Source organism: Dromiciops gliroides, chromosome 1 (assembly GCF_019393635.1).
Source record: "Dromiciops gliroides isolate mDroGli1 chromosome 1, mDroGli1.pri, whole genome shotgun sequence".
NCBI classification, from domain to species: domain Eukaryota; kingdom Metazoa; phylum Chordata; class Mammalia; order Microbiotheria; family Microbiotheriidae; genus Dromiciops; species Dromiciops gliroides.
The window spans coordinates 504,974,139-504,998,276 of record NC_057861.1 but is presented as its reverse complement, the minus strand read 5'-3'; the positions used below and the strand labels follow the sequence as shown (position 1 = coordinate 504,998,276).

The 24,138-nt window shown below is 43.1% G+C and overlaps 3 protein-coding genes across 8 annotated transcripts in view; 2 read left to right on the top strand and 1 right to left on the bottom strand.

Annotated features, from left to right (window-relative positions):
• The window catches only part of SHMT1 (serine hydroxymethyltransferase 1), a 49,008-nt gene extending 34,001 nt beyond the window's left edge, over positions 1 to 15,007 (top strand). For 4 of the 5 annotated variants that reach the window (XM_043977762.1, XM_043977764.1, XM_043977765.1 and 1 more), the window contains 4 exons: positions 692 to 814; positions 5,140 to 5,256; positions 6,133 to 6,243; positions 8,232 to 9,451. In XM_043977762.1, the coding sequence (XP_043833697.1) occupies positions 692 to 814; positions 5,140 to 5,256; positions 6,133 to 6,243; positions 8,232 to 8,404 (524 nt within the window). In that variant the 3' untranslated portion in view covers positions 8,405 to 9,451. Of the gene's footprint in view, positions 1 to 691; positions 815 to 5,139; positions 5,257 to 6,132; positions 6,244 to 8,231; positions 9,452 to 14,908 lie in introns of those variants that run through there. The other variant, XM_043977766.1, reaches the window with a different exon arrangement.
• On the bottom strand, positions 9,368 to 19,056 carry SMCR8 (SMCR8-C9orf72 complex subunit). The gene is made up of 2 exons (XM_043977761.1): positions 16,465 to 19,056; positions 9,368 to 14,787 (listed from the first exon to the last, which is right to left on the bottom strand). Exons 1-2 carry the CDS (start codon positions 18,831 to 18,833, stop codon positions 14,334 to 14,336), a joined length of 2,823 nt encoding a protein of 940 aa, XP_043833696.1. The 5' UTR covers positions 18,834 to 19,056; the 3' UTR covers positions 9,368 to 14,333.
• An 804-nt stretch (positions 19,057 to 19,860) lies between these two features.
• Positions 19,861 to 24,138, top strand: part of TOP3A (DNA topoisomerase III alpha) — a 44,085-nt gene continuing 39,807 nt past the window's right edge. Inside the window, exons 1-2 of one of the 2 annotated variants that reach the window (XM_043977758.1) lie at positions 19,861 to 20,443; positions 23,765 to 23,824. In XM_043977758.1, coding sequence (XP_043833693.1) covers positions 20,255 to 20,443; positions 23,765 to 23,824 — 249 coding nt within the window. In that variant the 5' untranslated portion in view covers positions 19,861 to 20,254. The remainder of the gene's footprint in view (positions 20,444 to 23,764; positions 23,825 to 24,138) is intronic. The other variant, XM_043977759.1, reaches the window with a different exon arrangement.

Genomic DNA, 24,138 nt, shown 5'->3' with positions numbered 1-24,138 from the left:
AGAGCTGCAAAGGGGCAGATTTTGTTTGGTTATAAAGGAAAAATTTAGTATTAGAGTGATCCCAAAGTGGATCCTTCTGCCTCGGGTCGCAGCGGATTTCCCATCATTGGGGGTCTTCAAGCAGAGGTTGGTTGTTGGAGAAGGAAGGAAAAAACATTAAGTTTCTACTATGTGTCAGGAACTGTTCTAAATATTTTACAGATATCTCATTCAGTCCTTACAATAACCTTGGGAGGTAGGTGCTATTATTATCTCCATTTTGCAGATAAGGAAAGTGAGGCCAAAAGATGGAAGTGACTTGCTCAGGGTCACACAGCTAATAAGTGCCTGAGGCTGAAATTGAACTCTGGTCTTCCTGACTCTAGGGACATGCTGACCTCTTAAGTGCTATGACTCCATCTGGATGAGATAATCTTGAAATCTCAGAGTTCAGGCCAGGCCTCAGCACCCTCCGGGGCAAGGATGGCCAGTGCTGAGTGGAATGAAAGCTTTGCTTAGTAATTGTGTGATTATAAATCAGGATTTTAAGAGAATAATTTTTAGAAACTAAATGAAGGGGGCAACAGCCTATTCCTGCTGCTTTTACTTTGTTCCTGGGGTTGGGGGTTAGGGAAAGGTGTAGATAAAAGTTTATTTTAATGTTAGTTAACCTATTTACCCAGTTGTTGACATTGCATCTCTTCCTGACTAGGAATTGCTGTAGCTCTGAAGCAAGCCTCCACACCTGAATTTAAGGCTTATCAGTTACAGGTGGTTGCCAACTGCAAGGCCCTGTCAGCAGCCATGATGGAGCTGGGATACCACATAGTAACAGGTAAGTACTTTCATTAGGTCTGTTGGAGATTCAGTCCATCCTATAACATGGGATAGCTGGGTGGGCCTGGAGTCAGGAAGATGAGAGTTCAGATAAGTGCCTTAGGTCCTGTTTGCCTCAATTTCCTCATCTCTAAAATGGGGATAATTAACACTACCTACCTTCCAGGGTTGTTGTGAGGATCAAATGAGATAATAATTGGAAAAGGCTTAACACAGTCCCTGCACATAATAAATGCCATATAAAGCTTAATTATTAATTATTGTTAGGGGCAGTTAGGTGGCGAAGTTGATTAAAGTTCCTGGGCCTGGAGTCAGGAAGACTTGAGTTCAAATCTAACCTGAGGTACTTGCTAGCTGTGTGACCCTGGGCAAATCATTTAACCCTGTTTGCCTCAGTTTCCTTATCTGTAAGATGAGCTGGAGAAGGCAGTGGTAGACCACTTCAGTAACTTTGCCAAAAACACCAAATGGGGTGTTTTTTTTAAAACATTTGCATATTTCATTTATAATTTACAAGACTCCAACAGAGCAGCCCTTATTAGAAACATTGTTATGTTTCTAATTCTTAGCAATTAACTCCTACAAAAATAAGCCCAGGCTTTTACAGTCAGTGCATAACTAAAAGCTCTGAAGCTATTTTAAGGGAGTTTTCATTTACAAAGGTGCATATTTCAATAAAATGCCCTGTCAACCAGAGAGGAGCACATGCCTGTACTAAATAAAGACGGAACTCATTTACTCATGCAGCAAGTTTATGTTCCCACCCTCCTTCTACCTTACCTTTAAAACAAACCAAAAAAAACCCTACTGTAACTATTTATAATTTAGAGGAAAATAGGCCCTTTGCCAACTCATTTTCCACTGAAAAGCTGGTTTCTCTGCCCTTTCACCCCATTCCTAAGTGGTTGAGCATTTAAGAGTGTTATGCCAGAGTCTAGCACATGACTGATAAGCAGCATGAACCAGAGAGACAAGTTGGCAACAACAAGGAGGGCTGGTAAAGAGGTTTTCTAGAGAGGCTGGCCCTGAGTTTTCTATCCCCCATCAGTTCCCATAGGGATAATATTCTACCCAGACCCTTTAAGCTTTGAATATTCACAGGGCCTCTTGGAAGTCAAGTCGCCTTTCACTCTTCTTCTTCAGACAACTCATCTCTGGGTTCTGCCTGACACCCACCCTGACTTTGCTGTGGCTCTCTTATACATGATCCATGTGACAACCCTCTGACCGGACTGAACTATAAGAACAACAAATAAATAAACATAATCCAAGGTGGAGAGTAAAGGAGTCAAGGGAGAGATCAAACAAAATGCTCTGGAATATTTGAGAAGGCAGGGGACACTTAACAGCTTGGGTTATGCTGTTGGGGAGAGAGTGGAAGAGGCGACAATGGAATTGAGACTTGAAACAAGATAAGGATTTTGAAAGGTAGAAAATAAGAGCAAGTTCATTCCAGGCAGGGGAACAGTGCATGTGAATATATGGAGATTGGAAATGGAGTATTGAGTCTGGGGAACAGTTGTCAGCAGTTCAGTTTGGCCTGCATGAAAGATCGATTGGAGGGGAGAGAAACAAGAGGCACAAAAATTTATAATAGCCACAAAGCTATGGTAAATGGTCCATGTGAATGGTGGTGATGAAATCCAGAACTATGAAGTAATGGCAGTGTTAGTGAAGAGAAGGGATTGAATTTGAGATCTTGGCACCTGAGGTGACCCTGACCTTATGAGCTGAGCTGATTGAGAACAACAAAAATAGTGGAATTTGCAGAAGGGTCCACTCCACTTTTAGACAGGCTTAGTTTCCTTTTTCTGGGAGAGTGGACTGTGATAAAAAGCAAACCTGGCAGCATTTATTAAGTGCCTGCCCTGCTCTCAAGCAGTTCGATGCAATGGAGCAGGCAGGATGAGAGAAACATTGTCTCCATGTACAAACAAGATATGTAAAGGAGAATTAATAATAAAGAGAAGCACTAGCATTGAGGGAGATCAGGAAAGGGTTCTCCTAGAAGAGATTTTTGCTGGGACTTGGAGGAAGCCAGGGAAGACAGAGATGAGAGTTGTCCAGGTATGAGGAACAGCCAAGTAAAAATGCCCGGAGGCTGGAGATGAGTGTCTTGTATGAACTGCTGCAAAGAGACTGCTGTCACTGGGTAGCAGAGTAAGGTAGGAATGGAACAGGTTGTGAAGGGCTTTGAATGTCAAACAGGATTTTATATTTGATCCTGGAGGTGATGGGAAGCTACTGGAGATTAGTGTGCGTGCGTGCGTACGTGTGTGTGTGTGTAGGGGTGCATAACACATGAGGCATGGTCAGATCTTCCTTTTAGGAAGATCTATTTGATAGCTGAGTGTAGGATGGCCTGCAGTAGGGAGAGACTTGTGGCAGGGAGACAAGCAGAAGGCTATTGCAGTAGTCCAGGCGTGAGGGAGTGCACGAGGGTGGTAGCAGTGTTAGGAAATAAAAGGGCATATACAAGAGTTATTACAGAGGGGCAGAGCCAAGATGGCAGAGGAAAGGCAGTGACTTGCCTGAGCTCTCTCCAAGACCCCTCCAAATACCTTCAAATAATGCCATAAGACAATTCCTGGAACAGCAGAATCCACAAAAAGACATAAGGGGGCGGGGATAGAAGGGAGGGTAGATTGGGGGAGGGGACAATCAGAATCGAAACACCTTTGAGGAGGGAAAGGGTAAAAGGAGATAGAGAATAGAATAAATGCCGTGGGGAGGGAGTAGGATGGAGGGAAATTCAGTTAGCAATAGTAACTGAAAAAATTTTGAAACAAGTTTGTCTGATAAAGGCCTCATTTCTCAAACACATAGAGAACTGAGACAAATTTAGTAATCATTTACCCGTTGGTAAATGATCAAAAGATATGAACAGTTTTCAGATGGAATCATCAAAGCTGTCTATAGCCATATTGAAAAAAAATGCTCTAACTCACTATTGTTTAGAAAGATGTAAGTCAAAACAATTCTGGGTACCTCATACCTATTGGATTGGATAATAGGACAGCAGAGGAAAATGACAAATGTTTTAGGGGATATGGGGAAAATGAGACATTAATGCACCCTTGGTGGAGCTGTAAGCTGATTCAAACATTCTGTAGAGAAATTTGGAACTGTGGCCAAAGGGCTATAAAACCCTGTATACTCTTTGACCTAGTAATACTACTACTATGCCAGTATCCAAAGAGATAAAAAAAAACCCCAAAAGTTAAAGGACCTATATGTACAAAAAATATTTATGGCAGCCTTTTTTGGGTGCAAAGAATTCAAAATTGAGGAAATGCCCATAAATTGGGGAATGTTTGAACAAATTGTGGGATGAGATTATGATGGAACACTAAGAAATGATGAGGCGGATGCTCTCAGAAAAACCTGGAAAGGCTTCCATGAGCTTAGGAAAAGTGAGATGTACTGTATACAAAGTAACAGCAACAGTATAAGATGATCAGCTGTGAATGACTTGGCTATTCTTGGCAATGCAATGATCCAAGACAACTCTGAAGGACTTATGAAAAATGCAGTCCATCTCCAGAGAAAGAACTGTTGGTGTCTGAATACAGATTGAAACATTTTTTTAGTTTCTTTTTCTTACTTTTCTTTTTGTCTGTTTCCTTTCACAACCTGACTAATGCGGAAATGTTTTGTATGACTACACATGTATAACTTATACTGAATTGCTTTTGTTCTTAAGGGTAGGGGGTGGGCAGGGAGGGAGGAAGAGAATTTTGAAGTTTTAAAAATGGATGTTAAAATTGTTTTTACATGTAATTGGGGGGGGGAAATAAAATTCAATAAAGACCTAAAAAGGAAAAAAAAGCATGGAGACAAGAGATGAAACATTGCATGTAAGGAAAAGCAAAGATGACAATGTGGCTGGGTTGTAGAGAGCATTATGGGGAACACCGTATAAAAACTTAGGAGTGGTATGAAAGGGCAACACTGGCCAGAGTATCAAATGGCTTTATATGTTATTTGATAGGTAGGAGGGACCTGCTTTAAAAAAAGATATTACAAAGGGAGAATTGTTACAGAAATGGCACTGATGCTACTTTATGCCATAACTTTGGGGTCAGAGGTTTTGGTCTTGTTTCTGTCACTACCTGTGAGCTTGGACGATTGAACCTCTCTGGTCTTCAGTTTCCTTATTTATAAAATGAAGGTCTTGGACTAGACAGCCTCTAAAGTTCCTTCTAGCAAAATCTGTGATTCTGTCATTCTTCCTGGTTTCCTTTACTTAGAGGGCCTCAGCTCATTGGATAGTTGACCTAGGGCATAATCATGAATTTTTATATATCAAAATTGTTTCCCCAGGTGGTTCTGACAACCACTTGATCCTTGTGGACCTACGCAACAAAGGCACAGATGGAGGAAGAGCTGAGAAGGTGTTAGAAGCTTGTTCTATTGCTTGTAACAAGAACACCTGTCCAGGTAAGAATCCTCTACAATCTAACTGGAGGGGGGAAAAACCCACACATCCTTTCCCCTCTCCATCTTCTCCAGGTCCCAAGGAAAGTTGTTTTCTTTATGCCATAGAACATTGTTCAAAGAACTTGTTAGAATTGGATAGGACCACTGTTAGCCCATCCCCTTCATTTTATAAATGAGGAAAGGAGCCCAGAGGGGCAAAAAGTATCTTGGCAAATTAGGAAGGAGCAGTCACATTCAAATCCATGTTTGAACCCAATGATTCCAAATTCATTTTACTTTTGCATTATATTTTATAATCTGCTATAAAGAAGGAATTAGGAACACTTCCTAAAGTGTAGGATCACCATACTACTAGATATAACAAGTGTGATGTTTAGCTGTATGTAGGGAAACATTTTCTTTAAAAATCAATTTCACAAACCTGTCCAATGAGGAATGGAATTCTTCAAGAAATCACAAACTCCTTGTCAACCAGTTGTTTTTCAGAAGATAGGATTCTATACTGTGTCTCTATGCTGAGGATGTTCAGGTGATTTTGTGGGTTGTGATGTCTAAGAACTACTTTTACTGGCTTATCCCCTTTAAGTACCACAAAGTGAGAAATAACTTTTGGTGTGTCTGGTCCCAAGGAAACTTTTAAGCCAAAGTTAACCTCATTGTAATATCCGTTTTTCTAGCTCTTCCCCTTTATCACATATGCCTGATTCCAGGGCTCAGAGGACATTGGTTATTTCAAAACCGTTTACACAGTTGTATTAAAACACAGATGGTCTGGGCCAGAATCCTTACTGCAAGTCGTCACCTCAAGTGTGGGTTTAAACACTTGTTGGCAGTTTGGCAAGTGAGGGGTTCTAATGCTCTCTTCTTACTTCACAGGAGACAAAAGTGCATTAAGACCTAGTGGACTGAGACTGGGAACCCCAGCTCTGACCTCCCGAGGACTATTAGAAAAAGATTTCCAGAAAGTAGCCCATTTTATTCATGAAGGTAAGAATGCAGCATTGGGACATTGCCAGGTTTCTGGATTGCTGTCACTTGGCCTCAACAAATCCCTGGCAACACAGCTTTGGCTTCCACTAACTTCTCTGGTTGTTGAAACATTGGATGACACTGTTCACTGAGGACTGACTTCAGGGTTCTTCAGGTATCTTAGGTGAAGTGGTACCTGCTCAAGGTGTAGGTAAAGGGCTGGATTAATGAATGACCACCCATGTGACATGACTCAACAACAGCAGTTCTCAAAGTGTGGCCTTGGGACCCTTTCAGGGGAGCAGTGAGGTAAAAATGATTTCCATAAAGTTAAAACATTTTCATTTCTAAAATAGTAAATATTGATAGCTGCCCACATTAAAAAAAAAAAAGTTCTTTAAAGAGTCCTTACACTTTAAGAGTATAAAAGGTTCCTGAGACCAAACAGGGTGAGGACCGCTGCTCTAGAAGTAACACTCTCCTGGCGGAATCAGTCCTTTGCTTGCGCCTTTCCATAGGATCCTTGAAGATCCTTGTTCAGTCATGTCTGACTCTTTGTGATCCCATGGACCATAGCACCCCAATGCTGTTTGTGGGATTTTCTTGGCAAAGATACTAGGGCGGTTGGCCATTTCCTCTCCAGTGGATTAAGGCAAACAGAGGTTTAAGTGACTTGCCCAGGGTCAGAGAGCTAGTGTCTGAGGCCAGATTTGAACTCGTCTCCCTGACTCCAAACCCAGCGCTCTTTAAGACCCTTAAAGATTTTAATTTGGTTCTAGACCTAAGATACATTAATACATCGCCTTTTTCTTTTCCTTAAAAGCCAAAAACCGGGGCGGCTAGGTGGTGCAGTGGATAGAGCACTGGCCCTGGATTCAGGAGGACCTGAGTTCAAATCCAGCCTCAGACACTTAACACTTACTAGCTGTGTGACCCTGGGCAAGTCACTTAACCCCAATTGCCTCAACACCCCTCCCCTCCAAAAAAAAGCCCCAAACCAGGCTGGCCCCTAGATTTAAAATACATTTGTTAATCCCTGCTATAAAATGAAGTTTTGGAACAAAAAGCAGATTCCTTCCGATTGATCTGGGGTGTCATTCTTGTCACCCAGCAGTTGAAACTGGGCTATTGAATTGTTGCCAAGGCAGAAATGGTAGAAACCACCTCATTATCTTCTCTATCAGGTATATAATTTTCTTCACCTCACCCAGCCTGCTTTAAAGTCATAGGATCATAAATTTGCAACTGGAGAGAACTTAGAGGTTTAGCCTAGCCCCCTCCCCTCATTTTACAGAAGAAGGGACGGAGACCCACGTTGTATGCCATACCTCTGGGTAGTTAGTGGCAAAGCTTGAACCCAAGTGCTTTGATCCCAAGTCGGGCTCTAAGGGATCATGCTGCCTTTACTCTCCCTTTTGATGTGTATGTTTAAAAGGTTCAAACCAGCAGAAGCCCCTGGAAACACATTTTTGATCTGCAGAAACCCCTCAATGATGACTCAGTTGAGGGGCAAAGTCACCAGGTCCCTCTGTTAAATGCTTTTTAATTAAGATGGTTCTTGAGACCAGCCCAGGATTTGGCTTCAGTTCCCTCTGCTCCTCTCCTGCTTCTGCTACTTTGTGTGGCCTCAGGCATCGTCTCTCTTCTTTCCTGTTTCTTCATCTGCAAAGTGAGGTGGATGAACTAAGTGATCTCTAAGGTCCTTTCTGCCTTTACATTCTGTGACTTGCCAAACTTGGCAAACTTGGGGATAATCATCCTCTGCTAAAATCCAAAATAAAAAGCAGGACCTCTGGTCACAGGGAAGTCGTTAGCCGGGCCTGCACCAGTATTTACACTAGCTCGGTTTGTGAGCATTGGGGACCATCTTGTTCTTATTCCTGAATCCGTCTTTGGTTTGGAGGGTGTATCTGATTTGTGTTGTTCACCACAGTAACTGCATTGTAGCATATACCTTATACCTTGGTCAGCAGAGTAGCTTCATCAGTGTGATGTTGTCTCTGCAGGAATAGAACTGACTCTGCAGATTCAGAAAGACCTCGGTCCCCAGTCCACCATGAAAGAATTCAAGGAGAAACTTTCGGGGGATATGAAGTATCAGGGGGCTATCAAGGCCCTCAGAGACAAAGTGGAGAGCTTTGCAGCTGCTTTTCCTCTGCCTGGAGTCCCCGATTTTTAAAATGAGACTGGACACTCTTAGCAGTCTGAGTTTCAGAGCCAGACTGGAAATATATTTAGCTTGAAGACTACCCAAGTGCCAAAAGCTCCCTTGTAAGAAAAGGAAAGCAGGAGAATGTATTAATTGGGAGGCGGGGAGTGGAAGGTTAGGTTTTTTGGGGGGAGGGGGTTTCATTTTTAGTGATCTTTTCTAATATCTCTACATTGAAAAAAATTACCATATGCCAGTCACTGAAGACCTGGGTGTGTGCCTCCAAAGGATGGTGTACAAACCATAAATCTCAGTTTTAAAAGTTCATTAGTAGTCATGTGGGGGATACTTTACTAAGTAGTGAATTTACTTTGAGTCTCACTTATCTAATTTTTGTGTAAGATCAGAGTATCCTATAACCATTCAGCCTTCATTCAAATGAACAACGATGTAATTTTAAAGTATTACTTAAATAATTTTCCTTAACCTCTGCAGTGGTCAGTTGGCCTGCTCATGACTTGTTGTGGCAGCTCAGAAAACACCCATGTTAATAGCTTGTAAAAGTTACTCAATGTCAGTGTCACGTTGTTCAGCAGAATGCCAGAAGAACTGAATCATGTCTACTTTATTTGGAGGGGAAATTATTGTGAAGCTTCAGCTAAGTATAAAATTCCAAGCCTGACACATTTGTATTTGGTATAGCATTTAAAGTTATAGTACCTTATAAATACTGTCTTTAATCCTCCATGCTCTGGAGAGAGAGGTGGCAAGTGTGACCCTAGTTTCCAGAGGGACAAATCACAAGAGTGATCACTTGCTGAGTTGTGGCACTTGGCAATGGCACCCTTCTATTCCAGTTCGAGATAATTGGTCTTCTCCCTACAATCAGGGTACCTGAAACTCTGCCTTCCCAAAGAAACTATTTTTTAAACAGCTGACTGCAAAACAGTAATGACCATTTTTAATAAGCACAATAAAATTAACCACAGAACGTGACAAGAATTATAGCTTTAAAAATACAACCAAATTTGTATTTCAAAAATATTGGAACGCAAATAAATTAACTTTTTTACAGTACATTTCTCATACTATTCATTTGGCATTAACTCATACTTGTGCAGCAACACCTCTAAAATGATATTACAGACATGCCAAGTATACTACTTCCATTGGGCACTTGTTTAAACTACTGCTTACACAATGGTCTGTACACACGCTTACAAATACAAACAAATGAACATGCAATAATAAAATAGTTTTTCTTTAAAATAAGTGAGAATTCATCACAGCCCATGTTCCTCACTACAACCCGAAAGGCAGTATTTATCTCAACCCAATCAGTATTCCAGACTCCTCAGTGTTTGAATTGTCAGGGGGTGAGATTGTACCCTGTAGCTCTGCCTTCTCAAATAAAATCAGCCCCAAACTGCTAGTTTTGACTCATTACATTTGGGGGAAGTCGGTGCTTAAAAGTCACCCCTCTGGGTGACTTGTTCACCAGTTTTCGCATCTTTGCCTCCATCTGGGATCTGGCATCAGTAGTGAATTTTGTATGATGGTCTAAAGTGTATGTGCGCACGCGCGCTCGAGTGCACACACACATACGCACACGCACACACATGCGCACACATTCACACACAAAAGCAGTAAACCGCTTCTTCTCCCTAAGGTGAACATATTCTTTTCAGGATACAGGTTGATGGTCGGCACTGGCGCTTTGGAAAGAGTTCATTTTTTTCACTAGGATAAAGGAACAAGCTATTAACTGTAGGCCTGGGCCCAACAGTTGTGGGTTACTTGGCCTCAGGGTACCCTTGTCCTTTTCCCAACCTCATGGACTCTGTGCTTTAACTTACTTTTACTATTGTGCCTTCCCTTCTCAGAAGTGTAAAAGAGCATATAAGTAAGTGCTCACTGAGTCAAGACCACAAGCTTCTCAAAGCAGACAGTGGAAGCTTAAGGTGTTGGAAATTTCTATTGCATTATGTCCCAGTGTAGAAGCAGGGAAGACCCTGTTGCCTCCCTCTTTTTACCTGTTTAATCAATTCTCTTATTTCCTAATACAAACCACAGTATTGGGGGAAAGCCAGAAAACGAGTTTGACTTAAAGAATAAATCAAGACATTGTTTCCGAACCCTTAGGGAGGTGAACTTGAAAAAAACCACCTGACCTCAACTTTTTGTTGCCATTCTTCCAAAGGGTGCTCTGATGAATTCTATTAGTCTGAGAAGGTGTGCCTAGTTGTTGCACTGACAAACACCACAAAGATAACACTAGGGACTATGACCTGACATGCAACACTGAGGGTTTGTTGGGAGGATACATGCTCTTGGTATTGACAAAAAAACAGACTGTTGTAAAGCAAGCAGTCATTTTTACTTAGAGACACTTCATAGAATCTTAGCAGCCCTGACAAATCTGTTGGCCCCCTCTAGGATCTTAAAGTGGGATCAGCTTATTCATTTAGGTTTGAATTATGCTCTTATTTCATTCCAAACAAAAGTTTATCCATAAACATGAATATAAATTAAAAGTATGCTTGGAAAATGACCTTTTCCAGCTGGGTTGACTGAAGACTGTAATAAATCTTTAAAATAGAGAAATATGTGAAACCACCCAACTTTTCCTAGTAACATTTATATAAAAACAGTAACTTCCAACTCCAGGAGGGGAATACTTTGTTTGGGGAAGCGATGAAGCCGAAGATTTGAGACTAATATGGCTTTATGCATGCCTTTTGTTTTATTTTTCTGAATAGGACTTTTAAAACATATACCTATAAATAAATCTTTAACAAGTTTGACAATCAGGTTTATATTACCTAATCAGGTTTATATTACCTAATTCTTGCCTTCATTGTTTCCCCCTAGAAAGGTGGCATAAAACAAAAAATACTGCAGGTTTGACTCTCAAACTTAAAAACAAAAGCTGTTACTTAAAAAGGAATCTTGTGGGGGGGGGGGGAAGGTTAAAAAGTGGGGCTGATGTTACCTGGTTTCTGGGATGTGATTACTTAAGTTTGAGTTGTCTTTTTAAATGTTTTTCTATATTTGTTGTACTGATTGCAGGAAAAAAAAAACCTGAAGCATTCTATCTGAGTATTTATAACTCTTACATCCCCCAATTAAAAAAGAAGCAAGCTAATAATTAGTGAAGTGGAAAAAGCCTTAACATAGATGTCATCGGAGAGTGCCTTTAAGACAAATTCCATTTTGTTGCGGTGTTAAACACCCAGGCCCAAAGCCATAAACAACCCCTGGTTATTTTTCAAAACCCGTTTAAAATGTAATTATTTTACTGAACAATATCTTTGGAATTCATACTCCCCCCAATTATTTTCCAGTTGGAATATAACTCAAAAACTGAGTCCACCCTTCTTAATGATGACTTTTGTTAAGGTTTTTTGAGTCATGAGCTGCACTTGGATTCACACAAGAATTCATTGTCATGGTTTTTCCTTATCTCCCTATCCACGATTTTGGTTTTACCTTCTGAAATGCCACTGAGGTCAAGATAGGGAAAACACCCCTTTCCTCACTCCTCCCCCAATTGGCTCTATTCAGAAACCACCCTAGTAAGTGACATAAGACAGAGGTACCACACACCAGCTGTTGCCTTTTACCCCCTTTCTAGTTGAAGCAGCTATTTACCACTTTCCTTTTGCATCGACTAAGTCCTGCAGTAGAAAGCTTAAAATTCAAATGGCAACAGCAGCTCTGCAGATACTTTTCTTTCATCACTCCTTTTTAAGAGAAACTGCAGCTGCCTCCTTCGTAGCTGCAAAGGCACCGTCTGACCACCCAGCTAAAATACTATCAGCATCCGACAGATTTGAGAAAAGAGGCGAGAGGCGAGCAAAAGATTTATGCCTCACCTTTCAAAGGCACCAGGAAGCTCTTTCCCTATGCTTTTTGCTGTGGAAATGTGCAGTGTAAAGGGCGGGGGGAATAACCCGAAGAAATCCAAGTTGCTGCATCTCTTCTCTTAAGCAGAACAGCTAGGGGAGTGAGAAAGAAAAGCAATACAAAAGCAAATCCCTTCTCTTTGGGAGGGGGCAGAGCATACAGGTCACCGTACTGAACCTTCATGGAAAGGGAAAAGTTAGCTGTCCTGGGGGCAGGCAGCAGCATAATAAGACCTGGCTTCAAACACCCTTGGGTTAGGAGACTAGGAGCTCTATACCAAATGTGAAAAGCAGGAAAATAAACATACCACCTAAGAATCCTCCACTAACCTTGGCTCCGTGGTAACACCATATTCAAGTACAGAATTCAGGGTTGCTTCATATTTATAATCACATTTTTTTGTGAAATAAATTAAAAACAGTAAAATCTCATGACTGGAAGAAAAAAATAGCATTCTTTGAAAACATTTAAAATTTCAAGGTTGTAAGAAAACACTTGTCTCCATCTTCTGGTGGCAGGAGTGAAGACAAAAGCCAAGAGGAATAGGTGTAACCGTGAAATAGAGGCAGAGGATGAAATGCAACCTTCCCTACCACCTTTTTAAAATCACCCATAAATCCTTTGTGGAGGTTAAGGGCACACTATGGGGGAAGAAATGGGTCAAGAGGTGGGTACTGTCCTTTCCAACCCATCACCATCATCTAAGCATGGGCTCATTTAAGCCCCTTTTCTTAATGTTTTTTCAGTCTGGCCAAAATTAATTCAGGGAATTTTAGAACACAAGAAAACAGCTGGTCACAAACCAGTGAAATGAACCAGAGTACTCCAGCTAGCATACCACACCCTTGTCAGAGGTGTCAAGAGAGGTGCCTCTTGTCAAGAAAGGAAGTAAAGAAGTTGTGAAAGCTTGATGGATAAAAGGATTTGGGAGTGGAAAGCAGGGATCCGTACAGCTTTAACACTTACCCAGAGCTTTGCTACGACAGTAAACTAAATCCTGATCAGAGAGAATCCAGAACAAAACCATGTTAACTGGCTTGATGGTACTGGTCAAACTGGTAACTTTGGCCCCACCCCTTCCATGGCTTTTGCCTTGTTCTTTCTTCTCCTGGCACCCTTCAAGCCACTGTCTTCCAATCACTTCTGCTACACGGTGTACCTAAGCTCAAAGAGTCTGTTTGGGGGACCCCCTCCCCAATTAAGACTGAACAATGAAATAAGCAGACAAGGCACAGATGGATCTGTGGGCATGAAAAACAGTGGAAGGTTCTAACATACATTCAGCATCACTCAAGGGAGGCTGCTTGAGACATTTTCTCAACCTGCCCAGCCAGTAGGTGAGGTGCTTTCAAAATGGCAGCCCCTGTGCTTTTACTCTTCCCATCTCGGGTCAAGGAGCCATACAGTCAAACGCCTCCTTTAAATACAATGGGCTCCAGTGATGTCAGATAATTACAGGGTCACTGCCAATTACCTGAGGTCTTAATGAGAAGACATTAATGTGCAAATTATGTATTAAGTTTTTGTTTGCCATAGGTTGATTTCCCTGCTCATTTTTCTCCTCAATGTGATGGTTTGGCTGGGTTCCTTTTGGGTTTTCTATGCTGCCCAGAGCTCTGTAGGCTGGATGTAGCTTACAGTGGGTTTTTTCAATATCAAGGGGTATTTGAATTTTAAAGGACCCAGTGTAGCCATTCCCTTGCCCCCATCACCGTAAAATGAAGAGCTGATCTGAACCCAGGGGCCTGATCACCACAAACAACTGACACAACAAAGAACTTAATGGTAGCTGACTGCCCTCTTAAACATCTTCCAAGAAAGCTTGGCTGTGAAAAATATCCCACTCTTGGGGCTTGAGTTGTTGGGACCCTCTTAGCCATCTGCATTTCCCCAGCTGGAGGGGCACTGATGCTACTAACATTTCTCACCATCTAATTTTCATTTCCAATGAATAGCAGAAATAGGAAGTCAAGCTCAGGCAAATATTTGGTCATCCCCATTGCACCCTCTGACCCTGTCATGTACATTTCTGTTACAAGAGCTGGGAACAGGCCTAGATTTTGTACAAAAAGCTGGGAACGTAGTCAAACCTGAGCAATGAATGATTAGGCCTGATGGGCTCTTGGATGTATTGCAGCTTAAGCAGCTCAGCTAAATATTGCACCACTTTGACATCCTCATTTACCAGGCCCAGGTGCAGCTTCAAGAAGTTCACCTGTCGGCCGACCACAGACTGTTCTGTCTCCTTCTCATTGATGGGCAAGTGTAGGTGATGACAGAATGTATAGAGAAAGGCCTTGGAGCATAGCTGGGTCAGGACACTCTGCACGTGCATGTAGTAGGTGCTCCCCCGTTTGATCTGGGTTCGGTGATCTGCCAGGCGGGGCACCAATGTGCCTCTGTAGAGTGGGCACCGCAAGGTTTTGTTGTCCAAATCTAGTATGCTAGTGTAACGGCTGTATCGGTTCAGGGAATGGAGGGTGTTGACACCAGCTGGAGAAACCACTCTGAAATAGACAGGCAAAAGTTAGTAAGGACAGTGAGGCCCAGGAACATAAGGAGACCAATCAGGAAAATTAGGTGATTTGGGCAATTTCAATGACCTCTTTCCTTTAAACTGTCTTTCAGATTTGAAAGTTTCTCCAGAAAGCAGTTTACCTTTGCAGAAAGCTTCTAGAAATTCTTGACTTATAGAGCAGAGAAACAGGAGCTGTTTATGTAATAAATGTAAATAAATTTTTTTTTAAGTTTTTTACTGACATACTATTAAATACTTTAGATCACTCAAACTAAGGGAGCAAGTACTGGCTTAAGTAACCTCTCACAAATTTTTTCCACCTTCCAGATCTATTTATGCTACCGATCACCTGAGTACATCCAATTTCCTTAGGCACTTACTCCTAGAAATCTTCAATATTTCGCTGACTTCAAAGCTAGAATTAGAATCATGGCATTCAAGGATTAAAATATCATTTAAGATCAACAAACACTTAGCAAGTGTCAACCATATGCCAGGCACTGGACAATGCTACCACCATTGTCACCTCCTCAGCACTTAACAGGATCATCTCTCTCATTCCACATTTAACACACCCCAGGTTGTGTATCTCTTCTCTACCTCTACAATTCTAAGTCTCCACTATGAGTCATCTTCCATGGTAAAACAACCTCTTGCCCTTAGAATATTACTTTGGAGTAAAAAAGGCAGGAACAAATATCTCCATTTTGTATATGGGCGAATTGAAGCACAGAGCTGGACTAACCTATCCAAAGTCTCATAGCTAGTCAGAAGAAGAGCTGGGACTAAAACCCAGCTCTTTACTACCACAATTTTTCTATGATACAAAATACTACCTTCAGCTGGATTATTTCTAGATGAAGCTCTCATCCCATCCCATTCTAGATAAAGTTCTCATCCCATCAACATCTTGTCCCATCGATAATCAAGGCCCATACCTTCCTTCCCTAGGAGTTTTGGGAATTCTTCAAATTGCCTTTGATACTTCCCCTCCCTTTTGATCAGTACCCTCCTCTTTTTTACCTAGCTCTTTCAAACCCTGCTTCAACTTGGTTTTCCTAAAAAGTTAATAGTGAGACAAAAAATATGGAGAAAATCTAAATATGATCATCTGTCTACCTCTGCATCTGATTCTTGTACTTTACATTCCATCTCTTTCTTATATAATAATCCCAGTAATTGTTATGCAAGTCAATAAGTTTTCAAACTTGACTAATTTGAAGTGTGGGAGGAAGCAGAAGAAAGATGTTAGAGTGAAAAGTTTGGAACAGACTCATCTGACAAAGTTTGTTGACAAAGTACTCCCAAATAGAAGTCCTACTATAATAAGCACAAGAAATATTTACAACTGGCAATACTGTTGGCATATAATCAGTGTGCTAAAGTACTTAAAAATAATTATCTCAAGTAGATTAAACACGTCCACTGCATTAGCTATGGAATGAGAGGCTAGGTCACCTGGTAAAAAGAATTTTAGGCACCAGCCAAGCAGGTGAGAAAAGCATTAGGGGGTGGGGATTTAGGAAGGGACCTTGCAAAGGCCCTTAAAATCACATCCAATTGGCAGCTTTCTACTTTGTCTACTGTCTGGAGACCTGCTTAGGAGACTATATGAATATGTGCCCATTATCCACCTTATTAAGAAGTTCTGTTTCCAATCATTTACCTCTGTAAGCCAATAAGTTTCCACTTCTGAAAATCCATTATGTGCAAAGGGGAAGAGACCCAGTGTTTCACAGGCTTGGCATATTTGCTATAGTTGGGGACAAAGATGGAGAGAGCTGTTACAAGCTTCTTCACTATTGCTTCATCTTCCCCTAGCACGATAAGAGTCCTCCCACTAAGCAGAGAATAAATTGCTGGGTGTGCAAAGGGGTACTGCCTAATGAACTTTAAGGCATTCTGCCCAGCCTTTTTTTTATGCCTCTCTGAGAAGAGGCCAATGTGATGGGCAGGAGAAGGAGTCCTATCCGAACTGGTGGATGCTGCACTGCTTATGTAGCTGGTGGAATCTCCATATTCATTAAGGCTGATCTTACTGAGATCCCTACTGCTTCTCAGGCAGCTTGGGTCCAAGTCATAAGGAGAAAGACCTTCTGTTGTGTTCTCTTGGGAAGAAAAGTTGATATCATCCACCGAGAAGTCCACGTGAAATCCCTGTTGCCTCTCCTTATAACGCTGTGGGGGAATACTGACCACTCCATCTTCATCACAGTGTTTTTGTGTTTGGTCAGAATTCGGTATGAGAAGACTTGAACTCTCTTTTCCAATACAACAAGCAGAATCTGTTTGTGCTAGGGTGTTTTCTGAACTGCCCTCTGTCTCACCAAGATCCTGTTGGCTGACACTTGCACTAAAGTGAATAGCTCCTTCATCATCTGCATAAGGCTCTTCTACATAAGGTTCTTCATTAATGGCACTTGGGTAACTTGCCTTAAAGTCATCAGGGATCAAGGCCTCTGAGGGACAAGTGCTAAGAACCTCAATGCTGTCCTCACTGATAGTCCTCCGGCTGACTGCTTTGCTCCGGACCACCTGAGGACTCAATGGGACAGTCAGGCTTGCCTGACTATCTGATTTAGATAAAACAGCAGCAGACTTTTCAGTGCCCAAAACTTCAATGCTTTCACCACTACTGATGCTTCCTTTTATATCCATGTCAAGGTAATCCAAATTCTCCTGATGATCATAAATGCTAGAATCTGTCACCTCAGACTCTTTGAATTCATCTCCAACTTCCTGCTCCATCTTGATAAGTACAGACTCCACACTGGACTTAAAAGATCCCACATTAATTAACACTTTAGGAATTGGACAGTCTTCCAAAGATCTGGAGTGCAGCTTCTCCTGACTGTACTCCACAGGTGTATTATCCTGTTTCTCTACTACTTTATCATCTAAAATTACCAAGTCTTCAAAGAGGAAGTTAGTTATACATTGTTGTTTCAAAAGGGCTCTCTCAATCTGACTGGTCAAAAGGTAGCACAGATCTCCCCTAAACATGTGCTCAATGTGATTCAACTGAGCCAGGGTCTGGGTGAAAAACTCAGTGTCACAAAGTTCTTCCAAGGTTTTCAGCTTCTTGTCAAAACATTTAGCAGACTTTGCCTTGATGAGCTTGGGGGTATATGAGGGTCTTCGCCTATAAAGATTTCTTTCAGTAGGTTCATCAGTGTTGGAGGTAGTGGATGCCTGGTCAGCTGATTGATCCTGGGCACACTCGGCCTCACATGGATTGCAATCAGATGCCTTGGGTTTTCGATGAGGATAAGATCTTATTTGCTTTAATAGATCTTGGTGTTCAATAATGGATTTTTCCACACTGGCCAACTCATTGGCCTTTTCAATGGCCTGAGAGGAGTAAAACCATTTGTCATTGGCTTTTTTCTGGACCTCTGTTTCAGTGTGCAGCACTGTCCTAGTATAATCCAGATCTTTCAGTTTCTTTTCAAGTTCATTTGCAAAAGCTTTTCTATTGCCTTTCTTCAAGCACTCTGAAGCTTTGGAGAATTCAGCTGAGAGCTCTTGGAACTGCTGCATGATTTTATGTTCATCAGTGGAAATATAGGCCATGCAAAATGGCCTCACAAAACCCCTGGCCTCCAGATCATAAAGGGTGAGATGGTGTACATAAGCAAAAGCTCCTTCCTTTGAATCCCCCAGGACAACCTTGGAGTCTTCCACAAAGTTCAGCTTGGGGTAGGCACATCCGGATGGATGCCCCACAAAGGAGGCCTGGTAATCCACAGACATGATTCGGAGAGAGAAGTAATTGAGATCAAAAGTGCCAAAAACTTTGGTATCATCAGGGATGGTCAGCAAGGGCTGGGGTCCCACCTGCTCCGAGAACTCTGAGATGAGAATGAAATCCCGAGAGAATTTGGCCCCTGACAGTTTAGACCACGGATTGGCCCCCTGGTTTGCAAAGGGGAACAAGGGCACGGAGTATTCTTCCGGCAGGGCCGGCTCATTGTAGGGCTCTTCCTCGTATTCTTCCTCTTTGGTAAAGGCCACCACATCAGGGGCGCTGATCATATTTCCAGTTATAGTAAAAGGAGCATGAGGGAAGAGAAGTGAAAACAGAAGTCAATCAGAACTACAAGGAGGGCTAACGCTCAGAGGTCTCCGACGGCCAGAGGTCGGCTTCAGGGGAGCTCTTCCAGCACGGCAGGCCCCCTCGGCTGCAGCCCCAGGCTTCTCGTCCCCCGCTCCTCACAACATCCGGTTCCTCCAGGGGCTTCGGTGTCCTCATCCAATCGGGTCCGGTCCCCCGAGGCCGGGTTCCGAGTCAGTCGGTCGGTTCCAGCCCCTGAGGGTTGCTAAAAGGGAACAAGGTAAAAGTCTCGTCCTCCTCACGCCTGCAGCAAACTCACCCCTAGCCGGGCAACGTGGGACCCCTGAAATCTGCGGCTAGATCGCCTGCGTTCCCACCTCCTCCGCCGCTGCCGAGTGGGCTCCCCGGGCCGACGCTGCGGGTGTCCTCGGGGTTCACTCAAGCACTGCTGCGAATGAAGCTCGCAGGAATGAAACCATCCCGGATTCTCGGACGCCAGTCACCGGTCAGCTACAGCGAGGCCGCCATCTTGGGATCACATGACCCACAGAGCGGCACCTTCATGTACCGGAAGCACCTACGTACAGCTCCTCACGGAAGAGCATTATGGAAGGAAGGAGAAAGAAGGAAAGAAAACGAAAGCAATAAAGCGTTAGGTGGACCGGGCGGAGAAAGGAAGGGGAACCAATTGGAAAGTGTTCCTGTGGGCGGGAAATCCTAAGGAAAAGAGAAAGGGCCTATCAGTGGAAAGCTATTACGCCGCTGCTCCTGGGCCTCCTGGGAGATGTAGGATGTAGTCACCGACCCACCGTGAAAACAGGAAGCCGAATGGCTGGTGGAAAACAACCTCGCTACACGTCAGGGCATCCCGGGAATTGTGGTAGTGGATACAGGGACTGACTGAAAGCCAACTGGCCAGTAGGAAACAACTACACCACACCAGGGCATCCTGGGAGTTGTAGTCCCCAATCTGGGAGCGACAGACAGCTGAGCCAGTGGACGAGGGCCACCACTCCTCGTGCCAAGGCACCTTGGGAGTTGTAGTCCCCGGTACTGGGAGAGCCGGGAAGTTGAGCGTGGTGGGCTGGAATCCTACCTGGCGGGAAAAACTCCGAAAGCGCAGCTGAGTCTTCTGGGGGCCGCGTCTGTTCCTGTGACGGTCCGCCCTCCCCGCCCTGTCAGGATGAGCTGTTGGGGCTTGTCCCGGAGAGTTTAATTCGTCCCTTTCGGAGCTCGGGGGTCGACGTGCTGGTGGCGGGGAAGGGGTGGGGTCGGGGGGAGTTAGGAAACCTGAGCGCCTCCCCGGACTTAAGCCTCGAGTTTGCCCCGGACCCCGCGCTGGCGCCGGGGCCGGGACCGGAACGATGCACCGGGGCCGGGGTCGTGGGCCCGCTACCGCGGCATGATTTTTCTGGCTGTCCGTGTAGGCCTCCGTGTCGTCCGGGGTCTGCTGGGGCAGCAGAGCCGCCCCTTGTCCCGGGACGCCATGGAGGTGGCTCTCCGAGGCAGCCGCCGAGTCCTCTGTGTGGCGGAGAAAAATGACGCGGCCAAAGGCATCGCGGACCTTCTGTCCGGCAGCAGGATGCGGAGGGTGAGTGACAGGGACGGCCCCAGCTGGCACCTGGGCAGCATCTCATTGGATCCTTGCAGCAATCCTGGAAGGAGAGGTGCTGTGCTTATCCCCATTTTACACTGGGAGAAACTGAGGCAGACAAGGTTAAGTGACTTGCCCAGGGTCACCCAGGGAGGAAGTGTCTGAGGCAGGATTCGAGCTTCAGATCCCAAGCCCTGTGCTCCCTCTCCACTGAACTCTCTAGAGCTGTCAATCACTGACTTTGCTGCCTAGGAAATAATTGATTTCGAGTGGGGGTGATTGTAGTGGGTATAATCTGCAAGGAGGCAGATTTTAGCTCCTTGTAATCATCATAGTACCTGACATTTACTATATGTAAGGTGCTGTACAGTTATTCCCATTTGATCCTCACAAACCTGGGATGAAGATGCCGATCTCCATTTTACAATCTGGTAAACTGAGGCAACCACACTAAGTGACTTGTCCAGGGTCACACAGTTAGTAAGTGTCTGAGGCTGGATTTGAACTCGGGTCTTCTTAACTCCTGGGGCAACTAGGTATCACACTAGATAGAGTGCCCCGCAGGACGACTCATCTTCCTGAGTTCAAGTCTGTCCTCAGCTGCGTTATCCTGTTTGCCTCAGTTCCTCATCTGTAAAATGAGCTGGAGAAGGAAATGGCCAAACACTCCTGTATCTTTGCCAGGAGTCAGATACCTGAAACATCTGAGAAGCAACAACAACAACAACCACTTCTTGACTCTGGGATTTGAATTCATGTCTTTCTGACTCTAGGCTCAGAGAGTCCTCTTATCCATTTAGCTGCCTCTTATCCATTTAGCTTATCCTCTTATCCATTTAGCTGCTTCACAGTACAACATGGGTGATAGTAACCTGTGGTTTTCTAAGTTTATGTGGCCTGCAGGGATCTCCATTTGAGTCTCACCCCAGCTGATCTTCAAGATCACCAGTGATCTCTTTATTGCTAAATGCAATGGCTTTTTCTCAGCTCTCATCCTTGATCTCTCTGCTGTGTTTGACATTATTGACTGTTTCCTCCTTTTAGATTCTGTCTTCTCTGAGCTGTCCTAACTGTTCTCTACACTTCTCCTGTCTGGCCAAACTTTCTTAAGTCTCCTTTCAAAAGATCATCACATCCCATCCCCCAGAGTATTCCAGGACTGTATCCTGGGTCCCCTCCTCTATCTCTACACACTTTCTCTCCTAAACTGCTGCAAAGGAAGAGAATTGAGGGGATTATGTTGAGGTGATTCGAAAGGTGGCATGGGGGCAGCTAGGTGGCGCAATGGATAAAGCACTGGCCCTGGATTCAGGAGGACCTGAGTTCAAATCTAGCCTCAGACACTTGACACTAGCTGTGTGACCCTGGACAAGTCACTTAACCTTCCTTGCCCTGACAAAAAAAAAAAAGGTGGCACCAGTAGGATTAGCCCCTCACAGTGGATGGCCTCAGTTTGTTATGCAAAATATGATTTAAGGTCCTCTGCTGAGAAGGAGGGAAAACTGGTAGTGAGAGAAGAGGAGGTTTAAAATAGTGTTTGGGGGTGGGGGGTGGGGCAGCTAGGTGGCTCAGTGGATAAAGCACTGGCCCTGGATTCAGGAGGACCTTAGTTCAAATCTGGCCTCAGACACTTGACACTCACTAGCTGTGTGACCCTGGGCCAGTCACTTAACCCCCATTGCCTCACCAAAACAAAAAATAAAATAGTGGTTGGGGATGTTTTGATAGAGATTAAAAGGATTGGTAATGTAGTACCTTGACACTGAATAACACATTTTTAGTGGTTGTGTGACTTCATCTAGCAGCATTGTTCATCCAACAAGCAAAAGCAGAGAAAGTGGGAATAATTCAGGTTTGGGATTATAAGAGGGATAAGCAGTTATGCAACAAGTGAGAAAAAGTGGAGCTAAAGCCATGAGAAATGGCATGAGGAATCATGGCAGTGAGAGGCGCTGGATTGTGGTGGGAATGGAGGGAGAATGACCTGGGGCGTGGGGGGCTTGAAGATTGCTAACTTCCAGAGTATGAATGGGGTGATCAGCCTGGATGGAGTAAACCTTAAAGGAGAGGTCACTGGGTGACATGTTGGAGAGGACCTTGGGAATGGCTGTGAGGTACAAGCAGTGTACCTACTCGAACCCAGCCCCCTTGTGTCAGGGGATGGGAGAGAAGGTGCATTAGTCCAGGAGAGAGTGGCCAGTGTCTTCAGGGGAGAACCAGGTTTCTATGAGTAATAAGCATTATGCCTTTCACATAGTAGACTCTTAATGAATGTCTTTGTAATTGAACTGAAGGATGACTTAAATAGGCTTTTGTTGTGACAAAACGTGTTCTTACATGCACAGAACCTAATTAGTATGGGGTTTTTTTTTGTAGCAGGTTTCAGAGTTACATTTTTTTTTTGATCAGTTAATTGACTGGCCAGAGTTCCCTACCTGGAAACTTCTGAGAATGTCTACAGATGCATGGGAATTATTTTATTGACCTTTTTTTGGCCCCCTCTAACAAAGATTCTCTATGTTGTACTAATTTCATAGGTTTGGAGACTGTTATATAATTGTTGTATTTCTGGTTCATTTTCTACTTTTTATCCAGAGTTAAGACGGAAGTATCGGATTTAGAGTTTTAGGACCTATATTCAAATCCTGGCTCTGCTACTTCCTACATTTGTGAATATAAGCAAGTTACTTCTCTTCTCTAGACCTTATTTTCCTCATCGGATTAGATAACCTCTAACCTCTCTTCCGCTTCTGTGGTCTAAATCTGTGATCCCACTCTTCTTCAGAACCACCATTTATAGAATCCTAGAATGCTAGAGCTGAAAAGAAGGTTAGATAGCCTCTATTCCAACTTCAGAATTTCATTAATGAAGAAACTGAGTTCCAGAGAGGTAACATCACTTGTAAGTTCCAATAGTAAATTATTGGCAAAGCTGTATGTGAACTCATTTCTCCTGACTCCTAGGACAGTGTTCTTTCCACCAAATGGTGCTGGAGCTTCCTAGTCATCTCTTATTGCTTTGAAACCTCTAGGCACCTTGGAAGAAAGAAAGACATGATGACATTTGGGGGAGGAGTTGAGGGATGATAATGTACTTTCAATTTTCAGGAGAGGGGAGTAGGGCTGGTATGGGAAGGAAAGAAAACAATTAAGTGCTTTGTTTGGGGAATCTCAGAATTAACAATGTTTTAAAAATTCTGGTCTGCTTTTCATTTGCTGGTGGTTTACATTTATTGCTTTTTATGTTGAAAAGCCATTGGGTCTTTAGGTTTTCCCTTGTCGTGTTTTGTTTTTTCATTTTTCTTTCTTTTTAAATAGAGAGAAGGATTGTCCAAATTCAATAAGATCTATGAGTTTGACTATCAACTGTATGGCCAGGTAGGTACCGAAATCCTTTATCACAAACATTTTTAATGTACTACAATTAGATCATAAATTCCATTTTTTTTATAATTTGTTTTAAGAAACATGCATGTCACCTTTAACAAAATAATAACATTGTGTTTGTTTCTGTTCAATTTTCAGATTTTGTTAATTCCATATTTGTAGTTGTTATATTCTGATTATGCTTTCTTAACTCTGCATCACTTTATATTTCCTCTAATACTTCTTTGTAGTCTTCATGTCATTTCTTGTAATGCAGTCATTTTATGTACATATAACAGTTTGTCCATCTTTTAGTCATTTCAGCC